The sequence below is a fragment of the Galleria mellonella genome, unplaced genomic scaffold (assembly GCF_026898425.1).
Source record: "Galleria mellonella isolate WM207_F2 unplaced genomic scaffold, CSIRO_AGI_GalMel_v1 utg264, whole genome shotgun sequence".
Taxonomy (NCBI): Eukaryota; Metazoa; Arthropoda; class Insecta; order Lepidoptera; family Pyralidae; genus Galleria; species Galleria mellonella.
Window position 1 is genome coordinate 436,835 of NW_026442060.1, and position 24,819 is coordinate 461,653.

Here is a 24,819-nt window from a genome sequence, read left to right on the forward strand (position 1 = left end):
ACAACAATTAATAAAGTGATTGGCACAGGAAAAGCCATGGAATATAGCTAGTGTTGCATAGAAAAAATGTAAAACTTCTTACGTGTATTTATCAATAGGATCAATCTTCAGTCCTCTCAACAGCACGTTGCCAGGTGCAGCCCTGTGGCAGGCCACGTGTTTCGGTATACCACCAGCTCTAGAGACGGTGACGCCGGTACACCTGTACCGGTTGGTTGACGGCGGATCTATTGACCAGGTTAAATGGACTACTTCGTCGTCGAACCACGCGTCTGTTAGACGGACCTAGAATGATTAACATAATGTTAATTAATATGCTTAGGACTGTCGTCTCTGATAGTCAAGGTATTTTTTAATGGATAATAATGGAATGGTAACACCACCTGCACTAATAACAGGACAAATCCTAAATAATATTATAAATGTGAAAGTGAGTTTGTTTGTTACCTTATAGTGTGTTAACGTTTTATCCAAACACTATATAATATGGTCAGTAAATATATTACGGTCATGCAGACAAAGTCACAGGTAAAAGCTAATTACTTATAAAAATAAACTTATAAATTATTTCACACAACAATTTGTATCCAATTTTATCAAAACCCCTTAACATACCACTGATAGATATGTAGATAATTTATTTGCATCATTCACACACATCAGCATACAAATAACATCAGATATAGGTACCTACATATTTGAAAAAATAAATAAAACAATACATATACAAAGCAAAAAAATAGATAAGCACGTATCTCTAAAATAGTAACTCTTAAATGGCTATATTTCGGATTGAAGGACGGGACATAGCTGTGAAATTACAGGATAATTAGAAACATAGCATTATAATTCTCACGAATGCTAACACATAAACTTCTCATGGGTATTACAGTATATTCCTTAATGTCCATAATACTATACATGTCTGTAGAAGACGGTTACCACTCTCTATCAAGTTGCCTTTCCGAACAGTATAAAAAATCCAGTTCATTTAGTTAAATTGACCACAATTAAAGGTTGGCAACGTGGATTGTAAAACAAACGAGGTAAAACAAATGAAACTCCGCTATTTATCTCACGTACAAACAGTGCATTGTGTTTACAATGTCATTATCATGGATTTCGTGTAATATGTACATATTTTACTAATATGATAAAATTGTAAGTAGACGATATCTGTACATGGGAGCTATTCAAGCATTTAAGGAAATTATTATGAGGGATTTTAATAACAGCAATAAAAATCAAAACAATAATTTTTAGAATTTTTATCTGTCTGTCTGTATGTTTGTTTTGGCGTCACGTAAAATCGATTATACCAAATTGGGTACATGTTTCAGAGTGTCTACCATGAAATGTTTTTCGAAATTTTGGGACCAAACGAAATACAAATTAGATGTTAAAATTTCATAGTACAAAATGGTTAAAAATATTAAAAATGTTAAAATATCGTTCCTTTGGACTTTTATGGTAGGATTTATAACGAACGAAAACTAAACAATCAAAACTAAGCAATAAAATTGCGTCAATTTTATATCATGGTAGACCCCCAGAGTTGTATTCCTGAACTGAATCTAACTTAAAAACTGGTTGATGTTTTATCTTGACACATCGTCTAGAAGTGATTTTTCCTCTTAGTTTTCCTACTTCTGAAATCCACGCGTACGAAGTAGCGGGATGAAAATTTTTATTTTAAATTTCGTAAAGAATTGTCAGTTTGTGACTGCTATATTTATATATATATATATATATATATATATATATATATATATATATATATATATATATATATGGTACTGCTCATGTCTATAAGCGACGGTTACCACTTTCCATCAGGTGGGTCGTCAACTTGTTTGCCATTCTAGAGTATTTCTTTATCTTTTCTAACCGTATAAAAAAAAAAAAATTTAGTGACCTACATTTCTGAATCACTCAATTACAAATTGACGATTCTGAACTTTATTATATGATTTAAAGTTTAAAATTAAAAGCACTTCAAAAGAAATTAAAATTAATCACACTCACTTTGGATTTCGAAGTCGGTAGATCCTCTTCTGATGGTATTTCCAGTTCTTCATCGTAAATATCATCATCCAAGCCTTCTTGTTTATCCACATAGACATCTTGCGTTTCGACGTCGATAAATTTCTCTTGGCCGTCTATTGTATTAGTAAGAACTTTATTATAATCGTTGTCGTCTTTAGTCTTGTCTGCATGTTCGAAGTCGTCGCAGAGTTTGTTTTTCGATAGTCGAGACAATAAAGCCCCTTCTAAATGAGGCGGGGTGGCGCACACCGCGGCCGATTTGTCCGATTGTGAGAGATTTTTTGCGTCCCGAAGCCACCTAGCGAAACCGGCCATTAGGCAGTCGCAATTAAGTGGATTATCTGAAAGGACACCGACTTTATCTTTACAAAGAATAACAAATGTGATTAATTTTATAACGCCAATAAATGTCGCCCGCTTTGCATCGTTAATGACTTCTTTAAAAAGATTAATAATCTTATTATCTCATCTTGACAATAATCATGTGTTAATTTATTAATAAGATAATAAATACGATGGTTTATACCCATGGATAGATGGATATTTGGATGGATGGACTCTTTCACCCATAAACTACTTTCTTCTAACTTTTCTTTCTTTTAGCTTTCAATCAAATTTGGTACACTAGTAGACTATATTCTAATTTAGCACATAGGATACTTTATGTACTAATTCACGCTGGCGAAAGCGTGGGATATAACTAGTAATAAATAAATAAACAAAAATATTTTTTATTCAAGTAAACTTAATTACAAGCATTTTTAAGTGGTACTTTTTTAATCTACCGTCCAGTTCTAAATGTAATTTTAGCTGAAAAGAACGAGAAAGAAACTCAACTGTTGCCTTTTTTCGATTCAAATTGAATTTACAAAAATATAGAGAGAAATGTAAGAAAATGGAATATCAACAGTATATACCTAATTACACCTGGTCCTCTAACAAGTGGCAAACTAATCCATTGAACGAATCATTATCGTAAGTCCATGACTTGGAATGAAACAGCTGACATCTGCCCCTTGACTCATATAAAACTTTCTTTACCATTATTATATCTAAAGGAAATCTACCTTTTCATTATTTTACGTTAACCTGTTATAAAACATAAAATAAATCAAACATATCGTGACAATCCATAATTAACTCAACGTCATGTAATCTAAATTGGTTGCATGCGGCGACATTCATAATTTCATGGTGCATATCTTAATGGTTGTTTTTTTTTTTAATAAATAAGCATAAATGTTCAACAATCATGAATGTTTTTACACAAAAACAACTACTATAGTTTTGATAACATTGAAATGAAACAATATTGTAAAATAAAATTATATAAATCGGACAACAGTTTTTAAAAATGTCACAAAACATGCACACGGGCAGTAATTTGTTAATTTAATTCAATTAACTATTTTAACCATAATAAAATATGGTACACAAGACGTAATGCTATTAGGTATTTTGGCTACCAGTTTTACCTTTGCAATGAACAATGAAATACAAACAATCGTAAAAAAATATATGGGACCAAATCAAAAATAAACTCAACCAAAAAAAAAAAAGAGAAATATCGAAACTGGTTTATAAATGGCGTAAATTCCGTATGTGTACACAAAAAAATATAAGAAAAACCTTCTGGATATCGGTTAAAAAGCAAGACAGCCCCCGAGTTCAATTAAAAATTACTTACTTTTTCAAATCAACTAAAATTCTTTCGTCATCATCAACATCAATGGTTTTGCCAGTAATTACCACGCTTGGCAGGCGGATTGGTAACCGTAGCTAGGCTTTAGAGATGTTTTAAGAGGGACACTGCTGCCCATCACTCGCCCTCACTTAGTCGCCTCTTACAATACCCACGGGAAAGGAAAGGATAGTCTATTCTATGCCGGGATCACACCAAAATTCTTTGGGCAACTTTAGTTATCGTCACGGAATATAAGGCGACGCTGTCCTGAGATTTTCTCATGCATTCATGAGAATTTCTCACTACTCGTGCGGGCAACTTTTAAAACATCGGTTACATGATAAATGACCGTTGACGAAGTAAATGATATTTGTCAGAATGTAGACAAGTGGCGCTCTATTCGCCCCGCTGGGGACATAGCGTGAAAATATGTCAATGTCAGACGTAAAGTACCTAGTGATTGATGATTCCATACCGAATTCATGTACAGTGGTAATACAATGTTAAATATTATAGTTTTTTTCTTTTTATTATTATTATTTTTTTTTTAATTTTTAATAAGACTAATTTTCAATTGAGAACAAACTGTTAGAGAAATATTTAACCCAATTGAGTATAATACGCAATGTCTTCTGATATACCAATTCTGAAACGGTTTTTTATGTTTTGTTTTATACTTTGCAGTCGATATGGTTCGCAGTGTGGTTCCGATTTAAAATATTACCAAAATCCTAACTTCGGTTGCCAATTCACTTGTTAAGCATGGCAACTATTGGTAAACCCCCCCTTTATAGGAGGAAAAGGAATTGTCACTGTCAAGTCGGTCTCTACGTGGTCTCCCCTGGAAACCATCGTACTGAATTCCAGGTGAATATGCCTGGAATTCAGCACGATGGTTCCAGGTATATTCATCACGATGGGCTAACTGACCTGCTTTTTATTTTCATCTGTCATTCTTCACAATACCCCGCCAGTGTATACGGCTACCATTCCATTATCATTCATTAAAGAAACCACCTATTAGACTATTAATAAGGGAATCTAATATCACCATTGCTAGCAATATATCCTATCAGGTGACCTCCACGTGTTTCTCCCTGGAAACTATCGATATTAATTCTTTGAATTCATCATGATGGGCTAACTGTCCTGCATACATCCTCATCTATCTATATATACAGACAGCACAGATGGGATTAATTAACAAAAACCATACAACTAGATGGAGCGACAATTTAATATGTCACTGGAAATCAATGGATCCCGGTAACTCAGGACCGTTCCGTATAACTAAATTTATAGCTAAAATAATAATGAATACAATTAAAATTTAAAATATAGTTTTAAAATACTATTTATTGGTTGAAATACTAGTTGATTTATTCGTTGGGACTGATTAAAAACTAGCGCTGTGCAGCTATACACATTGCGCTAGGACACTCACAGCATCAACTAAGCCAGTTTCTTTTGCTTAATATGAAACAGTATTTGTAATATTTTTTTATTTTCTGTTGTAAATCTGTTTTTCTGGTAATAAATATATTCTATTCTAAAAGTAAATAATGACTTTCAATCTTTTATTACGGTGAAACAAAAATCTTTTATTCTTCTTTTATCAACAGTACGGAATGTTTACTAAATATTAAATATATCAATTCAACCCTCTTCATCAAATATAGGAATCTGATCAGTCACGGTAACAAGATATCAATAGAAGCTACAAATAGTATCATCAAAAGTCGTTATTAAAAAGCTCATAAATAACAAGGGCACAAAGCTACGAATAGTAAAAGTCATGCAACAATATAATATGAAGTAGCGTCCCATGAGTAAGGAATTCTACAGAACTCAAGCTACATACAACTGATCCGCTGTAGGTAAAAACAGGCAGTTGAAAAGTATTTTATTTATTTCTAATCAGAAGTTTAAAACTGAAGTTTCGTACTTCTAGCTTCAATTATAACAAAATTCAATACAATCTTTCCTCACCTATTCCCCTTTGGGGGTGAGTTCTTCAAAAGCCAATAAACTTATTAGTTTTATTTTAAACTAAGAGCCTAAATAATATATAAAAAAATTTCACATGCCTAACTTTTGAACTAACAAAATTCCATACAAACTTTTAACCCTCGTTTTATCTTATTAGACGGTAAATTTTTAAAATTACTTTCATATTGTTATATAAAAAACAGAATTTTTAGATTCTAGATTCAGCAGTTTTGACTGTGCGTTGGTATTTTTTTATACCACTGAGGTGGCAATCAAGCATACGGCCCACCTGATGGTAAGTGGTTACCGTAGCCTATGAACACCTGCAATACCAGAGGTATTACGCGGATATATATGGATCAGTCAGTCACTCAGCATTCTCTATTGTCAACCGACTTAAAAAAAGATGGTTCTCAATTCAGAGGGCCTACCATACAATGTTTTCCGAAATTTCGGAGCCGAACGAAACACAAATTTGATGTTAAAATTACATAATTCTTACCGTTTAAAATATTAAAAATATGAAAATATTATTCCTTTGGACTTTTATGGTAGGATTTATGACGAACGAAATGTTAAGCTCCATTTACTGGCCCGATTTAGGTATGAACTAAAACACGAAACTGAGTCCGAAACTTCGGAATTTCATTTCATGGTAGGCCCCCTGTAGTATTTTTTTATATATATCGATATATGTCGGCGATGAATATAATGGCTTGACTCTGTAAAGATATTTACTCATATGGTGGCATCCCGAGCCGGCGCTTAACAAAGAGTTTACGCCGTCGCCGTCGCCTCACTCAAAGCTGAATATCGATAAATACCTACTTGATACACACAGCCTCGTCATTCATCAATCGTCAAATTTTATCTTAAATCTCTTCAATATATTTATATAGCTCATCAGTAATACTAGTTTAAGTTTAGTTACTTTTACAATTTGTTAAAATTATTGAATAATTTCTACCTAATGAAAGTTATTTGTTGTTTTACAGATTACTATAAAAATCGATGTAGGTATATTCATGTACATCTAATTGATTACAATAAATTTAAAAATTCGATTGTAATTATTGAAATCGTATCTACTTTATTAATTATAATAACAAATATTATCATCGTCATCATATCAGCCATATATACTACGTACTGGTGAACATAAGCCTTCTCCATACATGCTTAGTAGGTGGGTTAGCAACCGCAGTTAGGCTTTAGTGATGTTTCAAGAGAACTCTCTGCCCCATTCGTGTTTCAACCGTGAAGCAGTTGTGTTTGCATGGCTATGTTTCGGTTTGAAGGGTGGGATATGGCGTGAATTTACAAGGTACAGAGGAATAACACCTGAGTCCTCAGGAATGGCAACGCATGGGGGGTATCATGGGCGAAACAGTATACTCTGTTATGTCCATGGTACTGCTCATGTCTATAGGCGACGGTTACCACTTTCCATCAGGTGGACTGTCAGCTTGTTTGTCATTCAAGTTGTATAAAAAAAAAGAGAGATGCTGATGCCCATCGCTCGACCATTAAGTGTCCTTAATCGCTTCATACGACACCCACGGGAAAGGAACGGGTGTTACGTTCTATACAGCAAACACGCAGCAATAAATTCAAAAATATACTGTCGTTACTCCAAAAGTTCTTAATATCTCTTTATGGAAATAATCACCTAAACGAAATGTACGTGTTGCGCTCACTAACTGCCAAACCCATAAGTCACTGCTAAATTGCGAATCATCGCCCTGTCATTACCTTCAATAGTGAATCGTCCGAGGTCCTTGTGCTGCGCCAGGGCGCCGTCATCGATCATCGATATGTCATTATCGTGGAGGAGCAGCTCTGTGAGATGTCCGAGAGATTTGAGTGGCTCCGCAGATAGGGAACGGAGGAAATTATGTGACAAGTCCAGGTGGGATAGTTCCGTCAACTGCGCTAGAGACGCACCTGTAAATTCAATTCTTAAATTAATTAATTGATTACTAATGAATTATTTTTTATATTATTAAATTATAATTAATAATAGAAATATAGCAAAGAAGGTAAGATAGAAAGAAAGAGCGCAAGCAAAGACCAAGTATATTAAACAAAAATGTAATCGACGCGACACCTAAGCAGCGCCATGTATATCAGAGAATACATAGAAGCCCATATATAACCCTCATGGGTTGCCATTTTAGAAAACTAAATTGTTGTTATGACTTTTTACCCCATAATTTAGTGTCATATTCCAACTGAAATACAGTCACTTTGCTACAGTCTCACCTAGGAACGAATCTATTACATTTTGAATTTTTTGACGTTCCAACACGCAAGAGTCGCATCATAAAACTTTCTTTTGCGACACTAATATTAATTCGTCGTTTAAATAGTTAAATAAATATTGTCTTATAAATTTCTGCCGTAAAACCAGCAATGAAAGCACTCTTATATTGCATTATGAATAAATAAACGGAAGCTAATGCAACCCCTCCGAGACATTTAATCATGATGTCGTTCATGTCTAGAGGCGATGGCTTTGCATTAAATAAGTAACCGTGTTGACAATACAGTCAATTTCAATGAATAAACAAAGTATTTTTTTTTTATTCTTAGGGAGATAAATGAGCAGGGGGACCACTTAACGGAAAGTGGCTACTACCGACTATAAACACCTGCAACATGAGAAGAGTTGCTTATGCGTTATGGCCCTTTTAAATGTTTATAGGCACGTTTAAAAGGTAACTAAGTTTTATTCAAATTATTATTATTATTAGGATGGGATATGGCAGTGAACTTACAGGGTACAGAGGAATAGCACCTGACTCCTTAGGAATGGCACCGCATTGGGGGTATCATTGGCAAAACAGTATACTCTATTATGTCCATGGTACTGTTCATGTCTATAGGCGATGGTTACCACTTTCCATCAGGTGGACCGTCAGCTTGTTTGCCATTCTAAGTTGCATAAAAAAAATTGTGTAACTTTTTCTAACAACATAGCGACTAAACAAGTATACCGCTCACTTGTTGTATGTTGTATCAGTCTTTAAGCGTATACTAGTGAACATAAAGGGAGTTTTGCCAGTAGTTGCTATGCTTAGCAGGCGAATTGGCAAACGCAGTCAGGCTTTAGAGATGTTTTAAGAGGACGACAGTTACCACTTTTCATCAGGTGACCCACCTGCTTGTCAGCTTGTTTGCCATTTTAAATTGCATAAAAAAAATTATTACATAAACACTAATAAAGTTAGTATTAAATCGAAACATTCAGTCAATTAATCGATTTGTCATTTGCACTCTGCCACGGGTACTATAATTAATCTACTCGTATATTTGCACTACCGTATAAGTAGACTATCTTATAGCTGGATATGTTAATATTTATTTACATTATTGACGATTTAAAAGTGCTATAAGCACTTTAAAAAATGGATTTAAATATTATTTAATTCTATTGAAACAGATTACAGTATTAAATGATTATAAGATTATAAAATATTTATTTATTTATTTACTCTTTACTACATCACTTAAAGAAAAATACTATATATATATATATATATATATATATATATATATATATATATATATATATATATATATATATATATATGTGTGTGTGTGTGTGTGTATGAAGTACAAAAGGCGGTCATAGCGCTAAGTAAATTTTTGTATTTTATTTGTATCTTTAACTATCTCATTTGTATAATAAATATAAATTTCAACCTCTTAAATTGATATGCTTCGAGATAAAAACAATTCTATTAAACTTTACTCGTAAATGAATCGTGTAAATGTAACAGTAATAAATGAGTAAAATAATTCCCTTCTTTTTGCATTCGTATTGCAAGCAACAAGTACTTTTCTCGTTTTTAATGGCGGAAATTAAATGTCAGAACGTTTGGCGGCGTTTTTATAATAAACCCCATCCCATTCCCATGTTCAATATTATCCATGGAATATCCTGATTCATTTAGCTAACAGCTTTTAACAGCAGCTTAACCCGCGTTGCGATTGTGATAGTGATTCTCGCGATAAAAAATTGTTTCCGCAAAAAATCGTTTTAGCGCGTAAATTTAGTCATGTTTCAGATTATTCTGTTAGCCAATAATTTTATACTACATTTTTTAATTAAACCTAATCTAAGTGTACTGTAATATAAGTATAGGACAAACAAGCTGAAGTGCTAATGGGCTGGTAAAATAGCTCAAAGAACCGACAAATGATGAGAAAGAAAGTGAGTCTTAAGTGGCGATCCCGTACAGGTAAACGCAGTGTAAGGTGACTCCTAATAAACGTGGCAAAGTTACGTCAATTACGTAATGGTGTGAGCTTACAAACTTCCAACCTTTACACATGTAAACACTATTCAAAAAAGCGCCACCAAATTTAGCGACCAAACTTCGGCATAACACAATTAAAAATAAGACAGCAAAAGTAAAAAATATTGTGTGCGTAAACGTGCCGAAGTTTGAATACGTAATTTATGTTAGTTGCTAAAGCTCAACATTCACACATATAAACTCTAAACAAGCACCACCAAAATTACAATATCAAAAAGAGAGACACTGATAAAAAAAGAGTCAGCTAATTAGGTAATTAGCTGAGAAAAAAATTACCTGTTTTTGAGGCTCGATGTTCTATCTATATAATCTAAGACTAAATTATTTAGACACACTACCAAAAATACGTCTTCAAAAGTAAACAGCAATATTTTGAGCGTAAACGTGTCAAAGTTCGATTGCGTAATTTTAGTAAGTAAAGTATCGCAATATTAAACCGTACAATTAGTTATTATCCTGACTCTAAGAGCTCTATATTGTTGTCCTTACCTGAAACTGCAACTATTTCATTATGAGACAAGTCCAAATGTGTTAAGTTTGTGAGATGCCGAAACGCGTAATCCTCCAACACATCAATTTGATTGTTGTGTAAAATCAATTGTGTAAGATTCATGAGACCTGTTGGAAGTAACAAATAATATTACATTAATAAATTTTAAACATAAATAAAAACTTAGTTACAGTAATAAAACATACAGTATGATTACGTGAACGCATTAATCTTTAACATGTACCAGTCGAATTTGAAAAATTCTTTATACATTTGATAGCTCATTTCTTGAGAAAGGTTATATGTTATTCAACATAATGATTCTACCACAGGAGAAGCTGCGTAATAGAGCTAGTTATGCATATAAAATATCAATAAGGGATTGAAATTCTTTAATAAATAAATTTTACTATTATTTAACAAACTATTTTTACCATATAATTTATTTGATAGACTTTCAACTATCTACTTTATCTATGATGATACACCACGGCAACTGACTATCATGGCATTTATTCAATAAAGAGAGATTAGTAGTCAACAGTAGGATTCTAATGAGTTGTAATACCAATGAATGTTAATAACCATATTTTTATGTAATACTTTATAACTCAAATAAAAATTTTAAGTCGACAATGTATTAGTCAAAAATAAAATAACAAATAATTCATCAATTATGTGTATTGATAAATTATTATAAGAATTTTGTATATATTTTCGTTTTAATTTAATTCTCAAAAACATTAACAATCCAGCAACAATCGTCATTGAGGCCGATTCTGGGGAGCCATTTCTCAAAACTTATATCTAAAATGAAACTTTTATAATAAATAAAATAATAAAATTTCTTAAATAAATTGTGTTGTGGTCCTTAGACCAAAAAATCTTTGATCTAGGACCACAACACAATTTCTTATAGATTTTAGTCGAAATTATTATAAATTTAGTTTATAATGACCCAAAAAAGTGTAATTTCGCGAGACTACATAATTAAAATATAAGTTTAAGAGAAAGATTTAGAGAAATAATGCTCATTATCTATAACTTCAAAAAACTAAACTGAAGAATAAAAGGATGAAAGTAAATATATTAACCTGATAAAGCTCCCCGCCGTATACTTGCAAATGTGTTATCAGATAATTGTAGAGTCGTTAAATAGCTGAGTGAGGGCACTGTCGTGGGCCCTAACGGACCCTCTAAAGCATTACTTGATAGATCTAAATCTCTCAGCTGATGAGCTTCCTGTTGGAGGAAATATATTAAACACACGTAGATATTGACTAAACTAGGTCGGTAAGGGGAATGGATTCCTTTTAATGGAGGTTATCCATTAAAAATAAATGGAATGGTAATCCCGTCTACATAATACGCTGAGTAGGCACCAATAAAATATATTAAATGGGTATGAAATCAGGTCAGTTGGCCTACCGTGACAAATTTACCATGAATTATTCACGACGGTTTAAACGGATATATTTTTATTATTTCAACCGGTAACTGTTGAACATAAGCTTTCCCCATAATAAGTATATTTCCAGTAGTCGCCATACTTGGCAAGATGCTGTCCATCCCTCGGTCGTAAGTTCTCTTAGTCACCTCTTACGACGCCCACGAGAAAGGCAGGGGTGGCTTATTCTATGCCGGGACACACACGGCAATTTAAACATACATAACTGAACAATCATATTATATTTTACTGTTTAAAAGTTTTATAAATACTTCATAATACATACTAATATCATATTTTAATGTAATAATATGCTGATTGATTTACGTGTATTTTATTTGATAATGCTCGTCTAGTTTCAGACAATCAAGCTCACGCTCATGTTATGGCCGTCCATAGCTAAGGGTCCCGGATAGTCCTAAAACTAGTCAAGCATTGTCGTCTAAAATAATCGTAAGTCAATCTGAATATTATTACAATGAAATGAAAATTCTTTTTATTAAGTTTATAATATTTAAATATATATTATTTTTATTCTATTATTCAAATACCTTCAAAGGTGCTAAAGCGGGAACTTTCAGCACGTTTCCACGTAATCGCAACACAGCCAGTTTCACCAAAGGTTTAAAGGCGTCTGGTGATATCGCCGTCAACTGATTATCGCTTAAATCGAGGTATGTTAAATTACGTATGCCCTGTAAAATACAAATTTCATATCATGTTGAAATTATATTCAGATACTTCATATTTCCAAGAAGGATTGACGTTAGACAGGTGGCCGGTTGTTAAACTAAAACCCAAACCCATGTTGTGTGATATGGATAAAAACTTTTTCGGTAACTCCAAAATTTATATACATGTTAATCTAGAACATGTTCCACAAATATAGATAGAGATAGTCGGAGTTGTTACGCCATCTAGTCCCAAAATAAACAGAGTATACTGTTTTGAACATGCGTTGCCTATTTGATTCCTCTGTTCTTTATACCCATGTCGTTACGTTGAAACACGAATGGTATTCTGGTAAAACCCAAACTGGTTGTCCCAAACTAAACAGAGTTTGAACTATGACTTCTTTATACCCTCGTTACGGCTCGGTATTCGTGCGTCTCTCTTATACACGCAGCGTGTATCTACAATTGCTACCACCTTTAATCTACTTCTAATCTGGCATTGCATTTCCGATAATCCCGTCGACTCCTCATTCGCAGTGCATTTTATATATTTTTTTTAATTTAAAACTTTAATAATATTAATCATCAGTAGTCATTTTAATTACTTCAATGCAGCAAAAGTTTAAGTTAGTATCTTACTACAGAATCCTATACGACATAATACCTTCTTCCATAATATATTCTTCTATAAAGTTCTTTATAAAGTCGTCATGTGGTATAAGATGGTCCAACATCTGAACTCTCTCATTCCCACTTATCAGTTTTATATCATTTACTATTGTAAATACAATACAATAACAAAAAAATAAAATAAAATATCATACATTACCTTAAATGAATTGGAGTCCAATACGTGTATTTTATTATTAGACAAATCTAACCGGTCGAGGTACCACAGACGTATTAACGCCTCCGTTGGAACGGTCGGTAATTGGTTATTTGGCAACCCTGAAACAACAGTGTATAATATAATAAACCTTTCCAAAAACCCAAGATAAAATGGCCCTCTTCATAATAAGCTAAATGTTTTTAATGCCCTAATATCTATTCAGGGTTACCATTTTCATCTTAAGTCTGAACCACAATTTTATACTTTTTAAAATAATTAATGCTACACAGTCATGCTAATCACGTAATCCTCATGTTAGAATGCCCTGTATTATGGAGAACTACCAATCAACAGCCATCCAGGTGTACGACTTAAAATACCCTGGGAGATAGGAATTATTAGTAATGAGAATCTGACAACCCCATTGCTAGAAATATACCCTATCAAGTCGACCTCCCCGCAGTTCACCCTGGAAACCGTTTTAATTAATTCTTTATAAATTCATCACAATGGACTGAATGACCTGTATTTATTCTCACTTATTAAACCCGAGCCAATTAATAAAAATTGTTTTCCTAAATTGGAATCGAACCTGAAACCTCATTTTCTCAACGTAACGTGCTTATTACAATATGTACAATATATCATCAATAGATTTATACACGTTTCATAACTCATAAAACACACACACACACAAAGAATTAAATTGTATTGTAAATTGAATTGAATTGTATTGTAAATGTAATTATTGTACTTTTTCTTAAATCAATATTATTTTATATAGTAATTATTATAATTATAGATTGACGTATCATAAGTATCTGTAACAGATGTATATGAATAAAGATTATTGATTGATTGATTGATTGATTAAAATCTATTTACGTGTCCAAGTAAATAAACAAAGTTTCTAAATGAAATTTTCAAAAACTATATCATGAACACATACAACGATCGATCTGCTATCTGCGAAAGAAGTCAAGATTCTACATAATTGACCTACATATGTGCATGAGACAAGTCATAAATGTGTATTATTAGTGTTGTTAAATGTGTATAATTGTGTAGTATTATGGGTATTTGACACTCAGTTCTCTCTACCTGCCCCATAACTGACCTAACATAAAAATAGACCAAAGATATTTTTCTACAAAATTTATATACAGAAGTCAAAAGATAAAGGTACGAGCCTTCCAGTAAAAAGCAAATTTTATTCCCTTTCTTATTTTGCCAAATTAGTATTATCATTCCAACAGTTAGAGATTCAAGACATTTGTAGGCGAGGCTGCGGCATTGCTCCCGAGAGAAATCTGCTAATGCTCTCCAACCCGTACCAAATTAGTGTAATTAATGTAATCTACCTTTAATCATCGCACATTATAATTTATTGGCAACATTAAAAACTATTTTTATTGCAAAAAAATATCACCACTAATATAAGCAGGATGAACTAGTTAGATGCATTTATATGCATACACAACAACCGATAGAGAAGAAAGGTTATTGAGTGGCGATCACAAAATGCAGTGTAGGATGACCCCCCACTATTATGGAGTGACCACCTGAAATGCATTTCAGGGAGTCAATGGATATAGGTGGCTGAGAACCGTTCTTTATGGCAATCTATGGATGAGGCGTATGTCCAGTAGTGAATGGATAATGGCTGAAATGATGATGATGATGATGATATGCATACACATGTAAAACACGATAAACATTCCAAAATGCACTGTAATATCCATGGTACACGTTGCCGTTCATGAGAACTATGGTGTTATGCCTCCATACCACCATAACACCGTGTAATTTTACTGCCATAGCTCACCCTTCAATCTAAACTACTAACTAGCTTCATTATAGAAACACGGATGGGATAGAGGTACCCATATAAAAACTTTTTATACAAATTCTACCTGAGCTAATTTTTATCTGTATTTTAATTTCACATTTTTTAGTTACTCACCCAAAGCCATCAAAGTGGCAGAGACACTGTTAAATGCACCTTGCTGCACTCTTCTGATATCTCCAGAAGATATGACTAGTCCATGTAATCCGACTCCCGCCAACTCAGCGATTGACGCGGACGAAAGCGCTGAAACACCTCGTAGTGCGCAATCCAAAAGCGATACAGCGCTGTTTTTATTTCTCGCCTTCTGCTCGCGTAGATGACGACCAATTATCTGAAAATAAAATGTAAAGTTATTAATACGTTCACAGTGAGAAATAAATTTAATGATAACCTCCGTAGCGAAGTAGTGGGCACAATGATTTTCGTAAATGTGGTCACAGTTACAATTCCAAGTTGCATTTATTTAGTAAATTATATATATATATATATATATATATATATATATATATATATATATATATATATATATATATATATAAGATTTTTATTAATAAGCACACAAACACAAATATTTGGAGTTGTTGTTCCACAACCGAGAGAGTAAACTTATTGATTTTCCTACGTATCGCAGTGTTTTAATGCAACGTACTCGTAGTAGGAGATTTGCCTACCGACATCTCCTGAAATTATTAAGTTCGTTTACGACATTTACCGTCAGCAGACCATTAGAAAATTTGATTATAAATAATAATAACAAATACTCTTTTTTTACTCCAATAATGTTAATGTGACTAATTACACAATATTATTTTATTGATAATTTATTTTAAATTTATTGACAAAATATTATTAAAAATGACTGAAATAACTATGAAGCAATCTTTCTTAATCAACCTTCGAGTCCTTAAATCTTTCGTTTTTTGTTTGTTACCTTCATCAGTTCTATACCATTTTTTTTTATTTTATTTTATCTGAAAGAATATACGGACATTTTTAAAAAATTCTAAATCATAAATTTCTATGACACTAATATCTCATCGAAATTTTGTCAATTTAATAATTTAGTTCTTAAATCAAACTAGTTTTGTTATAACTGAAGTGGTGTTATGGGGGAAGCGTATATTCCACAGTAGACAGTTAACAGCTGATATGATGATGATGATGATGAATAAATAGGACACAACACATAAAATAAAAAAAATTGTACCAAATTAATGTTAAAAGTTTATATAATATTTTAGTAATTTTTTTTTTCATTTTGAATTATTTTACAGGTCGAATCCGATCTGTTAAACGACGAGTACGTTCAATGAATAAATGAAAAATAATTTTACTGACACGATATTTTTACAACGATCAGTAAATTTACTTTAATAATGGAAATCAATGTAAATATTAAACATTTTCATGGAAAAATCAATAATCAATTCACATGTGTAATTTATATCGACATTTAAAGTTTACTTCGGCACGGTTTGATTGATAGACGGAAGTTGAGAGTTAGTTTAAATTAACGTAGTTTGTTTGTTTTAAACGCGTCCCAATCAAATACCACTGAACTTAATGTGTCCTATTTGAAGATTGCTCAAACTCTAACATCGTAGTACGGAAGTTTTAGGGCAATATAAATATTTTAATAGTCTTGTATACTAGTTTTCATCCATAGCTTTGCTCACGTTAAGTAAAATAAAAATTCATCTACCTATTCATCATAATCATTTCAACCGTTGTTACTGAACATAAGACTTCCCTATAAGGGGAGTTTTTCCAGTAGTTGCCACGCTTGGCAGGCGGATTGGCAACCGCAGTTAGGCTTTAGAGATGTTTTAAGATAGACGCTGCTACTCATGCCTCTACCATTAAGTTCCTTTAATATTTTCTTACGACACCCGTAAGAAAGGAAGAAGTGGCCTGTTCAATGACGGAACAACACAGACCCTATGTATTAATCTAACGTATATTCTATATGTTCAGCAGTAGACGTATAATGGCTGAAATCATTTCAGATGATGATGATGATATTCATAATATAAATATAAACATAACAAATATACAAATTCCGGCACAATACAAACATTTGTATTCGTGAGTACATCTGTTTTGTGTATTTTCTATGTATAATCAACAGACTTCAAAAATAAGGATGTTCACAATTCACATGTATTTTTGGTGTATTTTTTTAGAAATTCTTTTTTTGTCTGAAAGGAGACACTTTCAGTTTTTCAGTAGCGCTATACAACTTTTTTCCCAAATCAGTTCAATATTTGAATTTTTAAATCAAAATAACTGGTTTTATCACGACTGACGACGTCATAGAATAGACCACCCCTTACTTTCCCGTGGATGTTGTTGTTGTAAAACTCTATAGTCGTTTTTATTAATGTTCTATAATCAAAATATAAAATACAAAAATATAACAATGTAATAATTTATCTGACAGTTTTCTATTCTCTTCGAAACTTCACAAAATACAAACATTTTATTATTTATCGAACTGAGCTTATTATTTTCAACAGTCGTAAGAGTCAACTAAGGGAGAGCGAGGGATGGGCAGCAGCGTCCCTCTTAAAACATCCCTAAAAGCCTAACTGCGGTCGCCAACCCGCATACCAAGCATGGCAACTAGTGGCAAAACTCCTTACGGGGAAGGCTTATGTTCAGCAGTGGACAGTTAAGGGCTGAAATAATAATAATAATAATATAATAATAATATCACGACTGAATTCGATGTTTTTTTTTTTAATAGAACAACAAAATCTTAAATTGTCAGAAAGTTAAATTACTTAATGCATTTTTTTTCCGTCAATAATAAAATATTATTTCATCTATCTATATATTTTTATACCGATGTCTTCACCACTTCTGAACTTATTTTGATATTTATTTTCCTGTCATTAAGGTTTACTTCCACATAGAGTAGACCCACGTGTGTTGTTTTGTCTGTTGTTCGTGTGTGTTGTTTCTGTGCGCTATTTATGTTTGTGTTCGTGTGAGTTGTTTATATTTATCGTTCGTGTATGTTATTTGTGTGTGTTGTTTCTTGTATGTTTAATATATTCACGCTATACGCTTCGTGAAGAAAAATAAATTATAACAATTCAAATAAAAGTCAGCTAGAAGACATCTTCATACTACTTCTACTTCACAAGTACCATTGAATCTCGAATGGAAATTTTAGCAATCGTGTTATATCTAATTAGTTAAAAATTGCAAAACATTACAAAACAGTACCGGATTTTTATTACCAACATTTCAACGTAGCAAAAAGTTTCATTTAAATACCAATAGTGTATTTAAAATATGTGCCAACAACGCGAAAGTTTAACATTAATTTGTGGTACGCAAAACAATAATACACCATATCTTGGACAACACATATAACCTGTTTTATCAAATTTAAATTCGATAAAACATGTTCTATGTATTTTCCAAATCGCGTAGCCAAAACAACGAGCTGCAACTAGTATCCAATACAAACAAAAACTAAAATGAAATTGTAATAGTCACCGAATTGCCATTTGTCAAACCAACAAAATTACAGTCGACACAAACGACATAAAGCTGTCAAGGGAACCCATAGTACTGGTTATAAATCAACCACAACTCGTCTCTGTTTCAGAAGTTGAGTAAACAAAAGCTATCGATTGGCACCTGCGCGAGCTGACCGGACTTTGAGTAGGGTCCGACTGATCACACCCTTCGATCTTGACGTCAATAAACGTCTTACTGTTTAGCCGTGTTGTTAAGTGCCTTTGACCGATTATTAGAGAGAAAACGCAACGAAGATATCCAAAAAGGCCATGTGGAAATGATACTGTTAATTAGGCAATTAACCTGATGCGTAACTTTCTCAGCTATCGACTTAAAGTCGTAGATACCAGGATACATTTTAGCAAGAGCCGCCACAAAATATCTATGAGAATCTGCAAGTGAAACTAGCAATTGCTATAAAGCTTGAGCAACCGATAACCGATAACAAGAAAGGTTCTCAAGCAGCCGCCACGAGTATGGAGAATCCGCCGCAAGATGGAGTGACGAAAATATGAGAAAATAACCTACTCGTATGTTCAGGAATGGACAATAGATGCGCTGTAATGGCGATGATATTGAAAAATATATTATAATTTTTTAATGCGTAGAAAACGTAAGACTGCTGAATATAGGCCTCCCCAAAAAGGGGCAATTTGCCAGTAGTTGCCCCACTTGGCAGGCGAAATGACAACTGCATTGAGGCTTTGTTCTAAGAGAGACGCTGCTGCTCATCTCTCGACCATTAAATTCCTTTAATCGCCTCTTACTGCACTCATGGGAAAGAAAGGGCCTATTCTATGCCAGAACCACATAGCACGTTATTAATTAGGTATGTATTTTTTATTTATTTTTAGGGAAATTCACAGATAAATAAAAAACCATTAAATGCTAGACCAACAGGTAGACTAGAGGTCTGATTATAAGCTGCTACTTACAGTAAAATTAAGAGAGACATGTTCTAAAATGCGTAGGCCAAAACAAACACTATTATGAATTTAGGTAGACATATGGTGAGATTAATACCTATTAATTAAAGTAATTATGTAAATCAATATTTCATTGCCCTGATCAGATGACATATGACTGGAATATTTTTATTTTATTTGTGTACACAAATCCACCGTGCATTGGAAGACCACTTCAGATTCCATGGTTCCTTCAGAGGATAACTCTTCAGCGTAATGTACGTAAATCTTACTCTACAAGTCCACAGTGTAATTTATTTAACTGAACAGGGAACTGTTAAGACATTGTTTTTAAACGTTTTGTCTATTATAATAAAACTATCTTAGAAGTATAAATAAGTAGTTTTTGCTCCATAGAAAAGAACACCAACTTCGATTCAATTTGAAAAAAATATTTTTTCATATCGAATCATAAATAACGATGTTCTGAGATAACAAACATTAAAAAAAATTCAACCGAATGAAGGAAGAGAGGAAACAAATATTTATTGATAATTCAAGTGAATTATTTCATATTTATTGCGCTTTTTTTTAATTCCTTTATGCTTCCATCAAACCTATATCTTAAATTAAGGAAAATATCGTCAAGAATCCATGTTTGTGGCTGTGATGGAAACGGCTGTTTGTTTTACGGTCAGCTTCTTTTATGGGATGCCTCAGAACGTTTACGGGTTCGTAAATATCGTCTGGCTATACGCAATAATATCGTTTCAATTCTATTTTGCCTTTTGCTTCTATATCGTCACACATACGAATATACATCGTATGAATATAAAACAAAAATGCAAACAGACAAAGAATAATTTAAAACTTTTTTTAAAGGAAATTATTGTAGTATTTTTTTTATACTACTTAGAATGGCAAACAAGCTTATGGCCCACCTGATGGAAAATGGTAAACGTCACCTATAGGCATGAGCAGTACCATGGACATAACAGAGTATACTGTTTCACCCATGATACCCCCAATGCGTTGAGGACTCAGGTGTTATTCCTCTGTACCCAGTAAATTCACGCCATATCCCACCCTTCAAACCGAAACACAGCCATACAAACACAGCTGCTTTACGGTTGAAACACGAATGGGACAAAGGTAGGTATTTTTACTTTGTATTTTATTCATCATTATTTTTTCGCTTCCATTCCTTTTGTTTGTGTGCATCGTCTTTTATCTATATTGTTGCTACTTGTGAAAACCTATTAGTGGCTTGGTTTGTGATCCTAAACTGTATCTATTTGCTCTAGTGTAAACCCTGGTTTTCCTGTGAATAAATAAATAAATAAATAAAGTAATAATTACCTGAAGTGCAGTATGGTCGCCGGCACAACGCAGCGTGTGTGGTAAGTCGCAAGAGCATTCGGCGGCCGGACGTGCGCTCAACTCTGGACATCGCCACTCCGCCGCACCGAGAGACACTGCGCAAAGCATTGCCATTGCGCCCACTAGCCACATTCTGAAATAAAAAAAATATTATTTATTTACTTATTAATTAAAAATAATTATAACATTATAACAGCAAAAGCCAAATCAGTGTTATAAATCTAGTGTGCTAACATACAAAGTTATAATAAATGTATTTAACCCGACTCTAGAACTGAACCGCTTCTAATATCTTTAGCAGGCTACTACTAAATATATCAATGATGTTTATAATATTATTTATGTAATATAACAATATAAATCTATTTTTTAATAATATTTAGAATAACAAAGAATGGAAGAGAAAAACGTATTACGCCAACCCTAAGTATTGGGATAAGGGTTCTACCCTTGATGATGATAATGATGATGATTTAGAATAGCGACAACCAAGCTGAAGGTCCTCCTTATGGATTGTAGTAACCTATAAATATTAACAGCACTGTAAATACTACACATATAACATTATTATCATATCAGCCCTCAGCCGTCCACTGCTGAACATAAGCCATTCCCTCGGGGTGTTTTGCCAGTATTTGCCACGCTTGGCAGACGGATTAGCAATCGCAATTAGGCTTTAGAGGTATTCACCATAATGAATACACCTGGAATTCAGCACGATGGTTTCCATGGGGAACCACGTGGAGGTCGACTTGATAGGGTATATAGCTAGCAATGGGACTAATAGTCCGCATTAGTATCAATCCCTTTCCCCCTAAAGATTTAATCAATTAATCTATTTTTATTTGCATTATTAGACTTCAGGAGATTGTCTTATTTCCTTTACGTTTTCATTAAATTCTGAAACAGACTATACTCCGTCAGTATTTACAGCCCTAAACTTCGTAAAGTCGACCGCTCACAAGCAGAACTATATTGTTTATACATTTCAACGTCGCGTACTGTTGTAAAATTATCAAACGCCATTTAACACAGGGCAGAAAAGAAAATAACCGTATTAAATGTGATAAGAAGCGACAGAAGAGGCAATTCCGCTCATAACCTGTGGTACTTGTAAAAGAATCGGTACTGCAATATGTGTGGTTGCGACATAATGGGGCAGTTCCACTGACTGACGACCGGACGACGGTGTGCACTGTGGTACAAACCATAAGAAATAGCGGTATAGCGTAAGCAAAACAAATATAATTTTATTCTTACAAAATAAAGGAAAACCAGTACGATTAAACATTTCAAATATTTATGATCAGTTTGGATACAAAACATAATAAAACAAAGTAAAACTAATTTAATTTGAAAAATTATAAAAAAAAATGTAGTGTTGTTGAGTTAAAAGATAACTCATAAAAAATTTAACTAATCAACTTATATTGTACTCATACAAATTTTAAGATAAATTATATTGTAAATATAGAATATCCTATATGCATATTCCATATTTCGCATTAATTGCCAAATACAAATACGAAAATGGTAAAATATCTTTAAAAAGTCATGACGTAAGAGCAAATTCACTTTTACATTAATATTAGTACACATACCACGACATACATACATACATATCTATCACGCCTGTCTCCCATTAAAGTAGACAGAAACAATGGAACACCAAATGCTTCGATTCAAACAAACCTCTTTCGCTACAACATTATATACAAAATATAAAATGTTTTTACTCGGGTGAGAATAACAGTCTCTGATGTTAAAATTACAAAGTTGCCTCCGTAGCACCCAAAGCCTTTTGACATGGCTTACTTTGAGATTAACGGACTCTGAAGCACGAAGCGAATAATAATCATTGTTAAATGATCGAAATTTGACTTCAAAAATCTTAAAAAATCAGATCGCAGTCCAATGCTATTTAACCAAGCTATAGCTGTAAATAGCTCAAATCTCATAACTTATACCATGTCGTATCTCAGATCGGGACTTGAGAATAGGAGCAAATTACAGTACTATTGATAGCAATGTGTGATGGCCGACCGTTGACCCAGTATTGTGTTACCTTTACAACTAATAGTTTATTGAATTAAATTACTTAGTAAGCAAATGAAAATAAATATATCGGACTTTATACTCGAAAGGCTTTTTGGATGAAAATGGAAGTGTAACCCCACCTTCGATATTGTTATATATTAGTAACAATTACTAATATATAACAATATCGAATTATTACCAATGAATAATAGGTGAGGATAAAGTCAGGACAGTTGACACATCGTGACAAATTCATCATGAATTTATTAACTAAAAAAAAACTTAAAAACAAAGCCGCAGGAAATAGTTAGTATTAGAAAAATAGTAGATCACATCTACATATTATAATGTTGAAAAATATTTGGCGGCAAAATTCTACTAAACCGCGCGCTACGGCCGACTTTTCCAGAACTTTCAAGGAAAGTTTCACCGTACGTAGATCTGATAAATTCTTATTCTCCAGTAGTTTTAACAGCCAACCGAGCGTGCAGATCTATGCATTTCTTCTAACTACGCTAGTGCATTTAGCTGGTAGTTTAGTAAAATAGAAGATTCTACATAACCGAAATATCCATGTGATTATGGAGTGTTGATTATAAATAATATCTATAACTCCAAAAATATCGAGTCTTTAAAAAGTCGTATGAACTGTCTTGAACAGTAAAGAAGTTACAAATACATATTGATCCAAAAAAAATGTGTGAGGCATATTATTATAATTTAATTATTTATTTTATAACACAGGGGGCAAACAAGCATGCGGCTCACCTGATGGTAAGTGACTACCGTCGCCCATGATCATTTTACTGAATTAGTCATTATTTCGTGGATATATTCTGCTTAATAACGGCTCCGAATCCATATCGGTTTATAATTGACGGAGTTATGAAGTAACAAACATAAAAAAATACAATCAAATTGTAAACCTCCTATTTAAAATCTGTTAAGAACTAATTATTTTTAAATAAAAAAAACTACAAATGAATATTAAATGTGGAAGCCACCAAGCGTTCCCGTTGTCACCTTTTTGTTGATGGAACCAGTAAACCCAAAAAGGACACAGGCCACAAAAGGCTTCAGTGGGAACTAATAAAATATTTGTAATGGAGTGCTTTTCTGGCACCCAAACCTTGTCGGCCAATTTAAACTGACCTCTATGTCTTTAACGTAAAACTCTTTTTTATTCTATTTCATTCTGTTCGGAAAGGGTGAGGAGGGTCAACACAAACGGTCCCCATCGTCCTAACAATATATCACAAGTGTTAGTGGTTGTGACGCGAGCCGCAAGATACACAGTTTTAGAAGCAAACACTGTTTTATAAGTTTTTTATTTGTATTATAATTCAAAACATAATTAGTCGAATTTGCTCCGCAAAAATTTATGACTATTAACGTGACAAAATTTATATTGAATAGAAATCTCTCTACTGTTATTTAATAAGATTATATTCTACAAAAAAACCGACATCAATTATAGCAAAAAAAGTTATTTTGATTTAAAAATTAAACTTTTTAACCGATTTTGGTAAAATTAATATAAGACTAATCTAATAATTTATCTTTTCAGATGTAAAAAGAATTTTCTTAATCGATTTATAAATAACGGAGTTTTGAGGTAACAATTATAAAAAAAAAT

General features: G+C 32.9%; 1 protein-coding gene across 1 annotated transcript in view; it reads right to left on the bottom strand.

Annotated features, from left to right (window-relative positions):
* LOC113509430 (uncharacterized) overlaps positions 1-24,819 on the bottom strand; it is a 142,581-nt gene that overhangs the window by 31,856 nt on the left and 85,906 nt on the right. The window contains exons 2-10 of the mRNA XM_026892773.3: positions 21,126-21,279; positions 15,445-15,661; positions 13,482-13,600; positions 12,530-12,673; positions 11,626-11,773; positions 10,531-10,659; positions 7,472-7,663; positions 2,026-2,387; positions 83-285 (exon numbers count right to left, since the gene is read on the bottom strand). Coding sequence (XP_026748574.1) covers positions 83-285; positions 2,026-2,387; positions 7,472-7,663; positions 10,531-10,659; positions 11,626-11,773; positions 12,530-12,673; positions 13,482-13,600; positions 15,445-15,661; positions 21,126-21,279 — 1,668 coding nt within the window. The remainder of the gene's footprint in view (positions 1-82; positions 286-2,025; positions 2,388-7,471; positions 7,664-10,530; positions 10,660-11,625; positions 11,774-12,529; positions 12,674-13,481; positions 13,601-15,444; positions 15,662-21,125; positions 21,280-24,819) is intronic.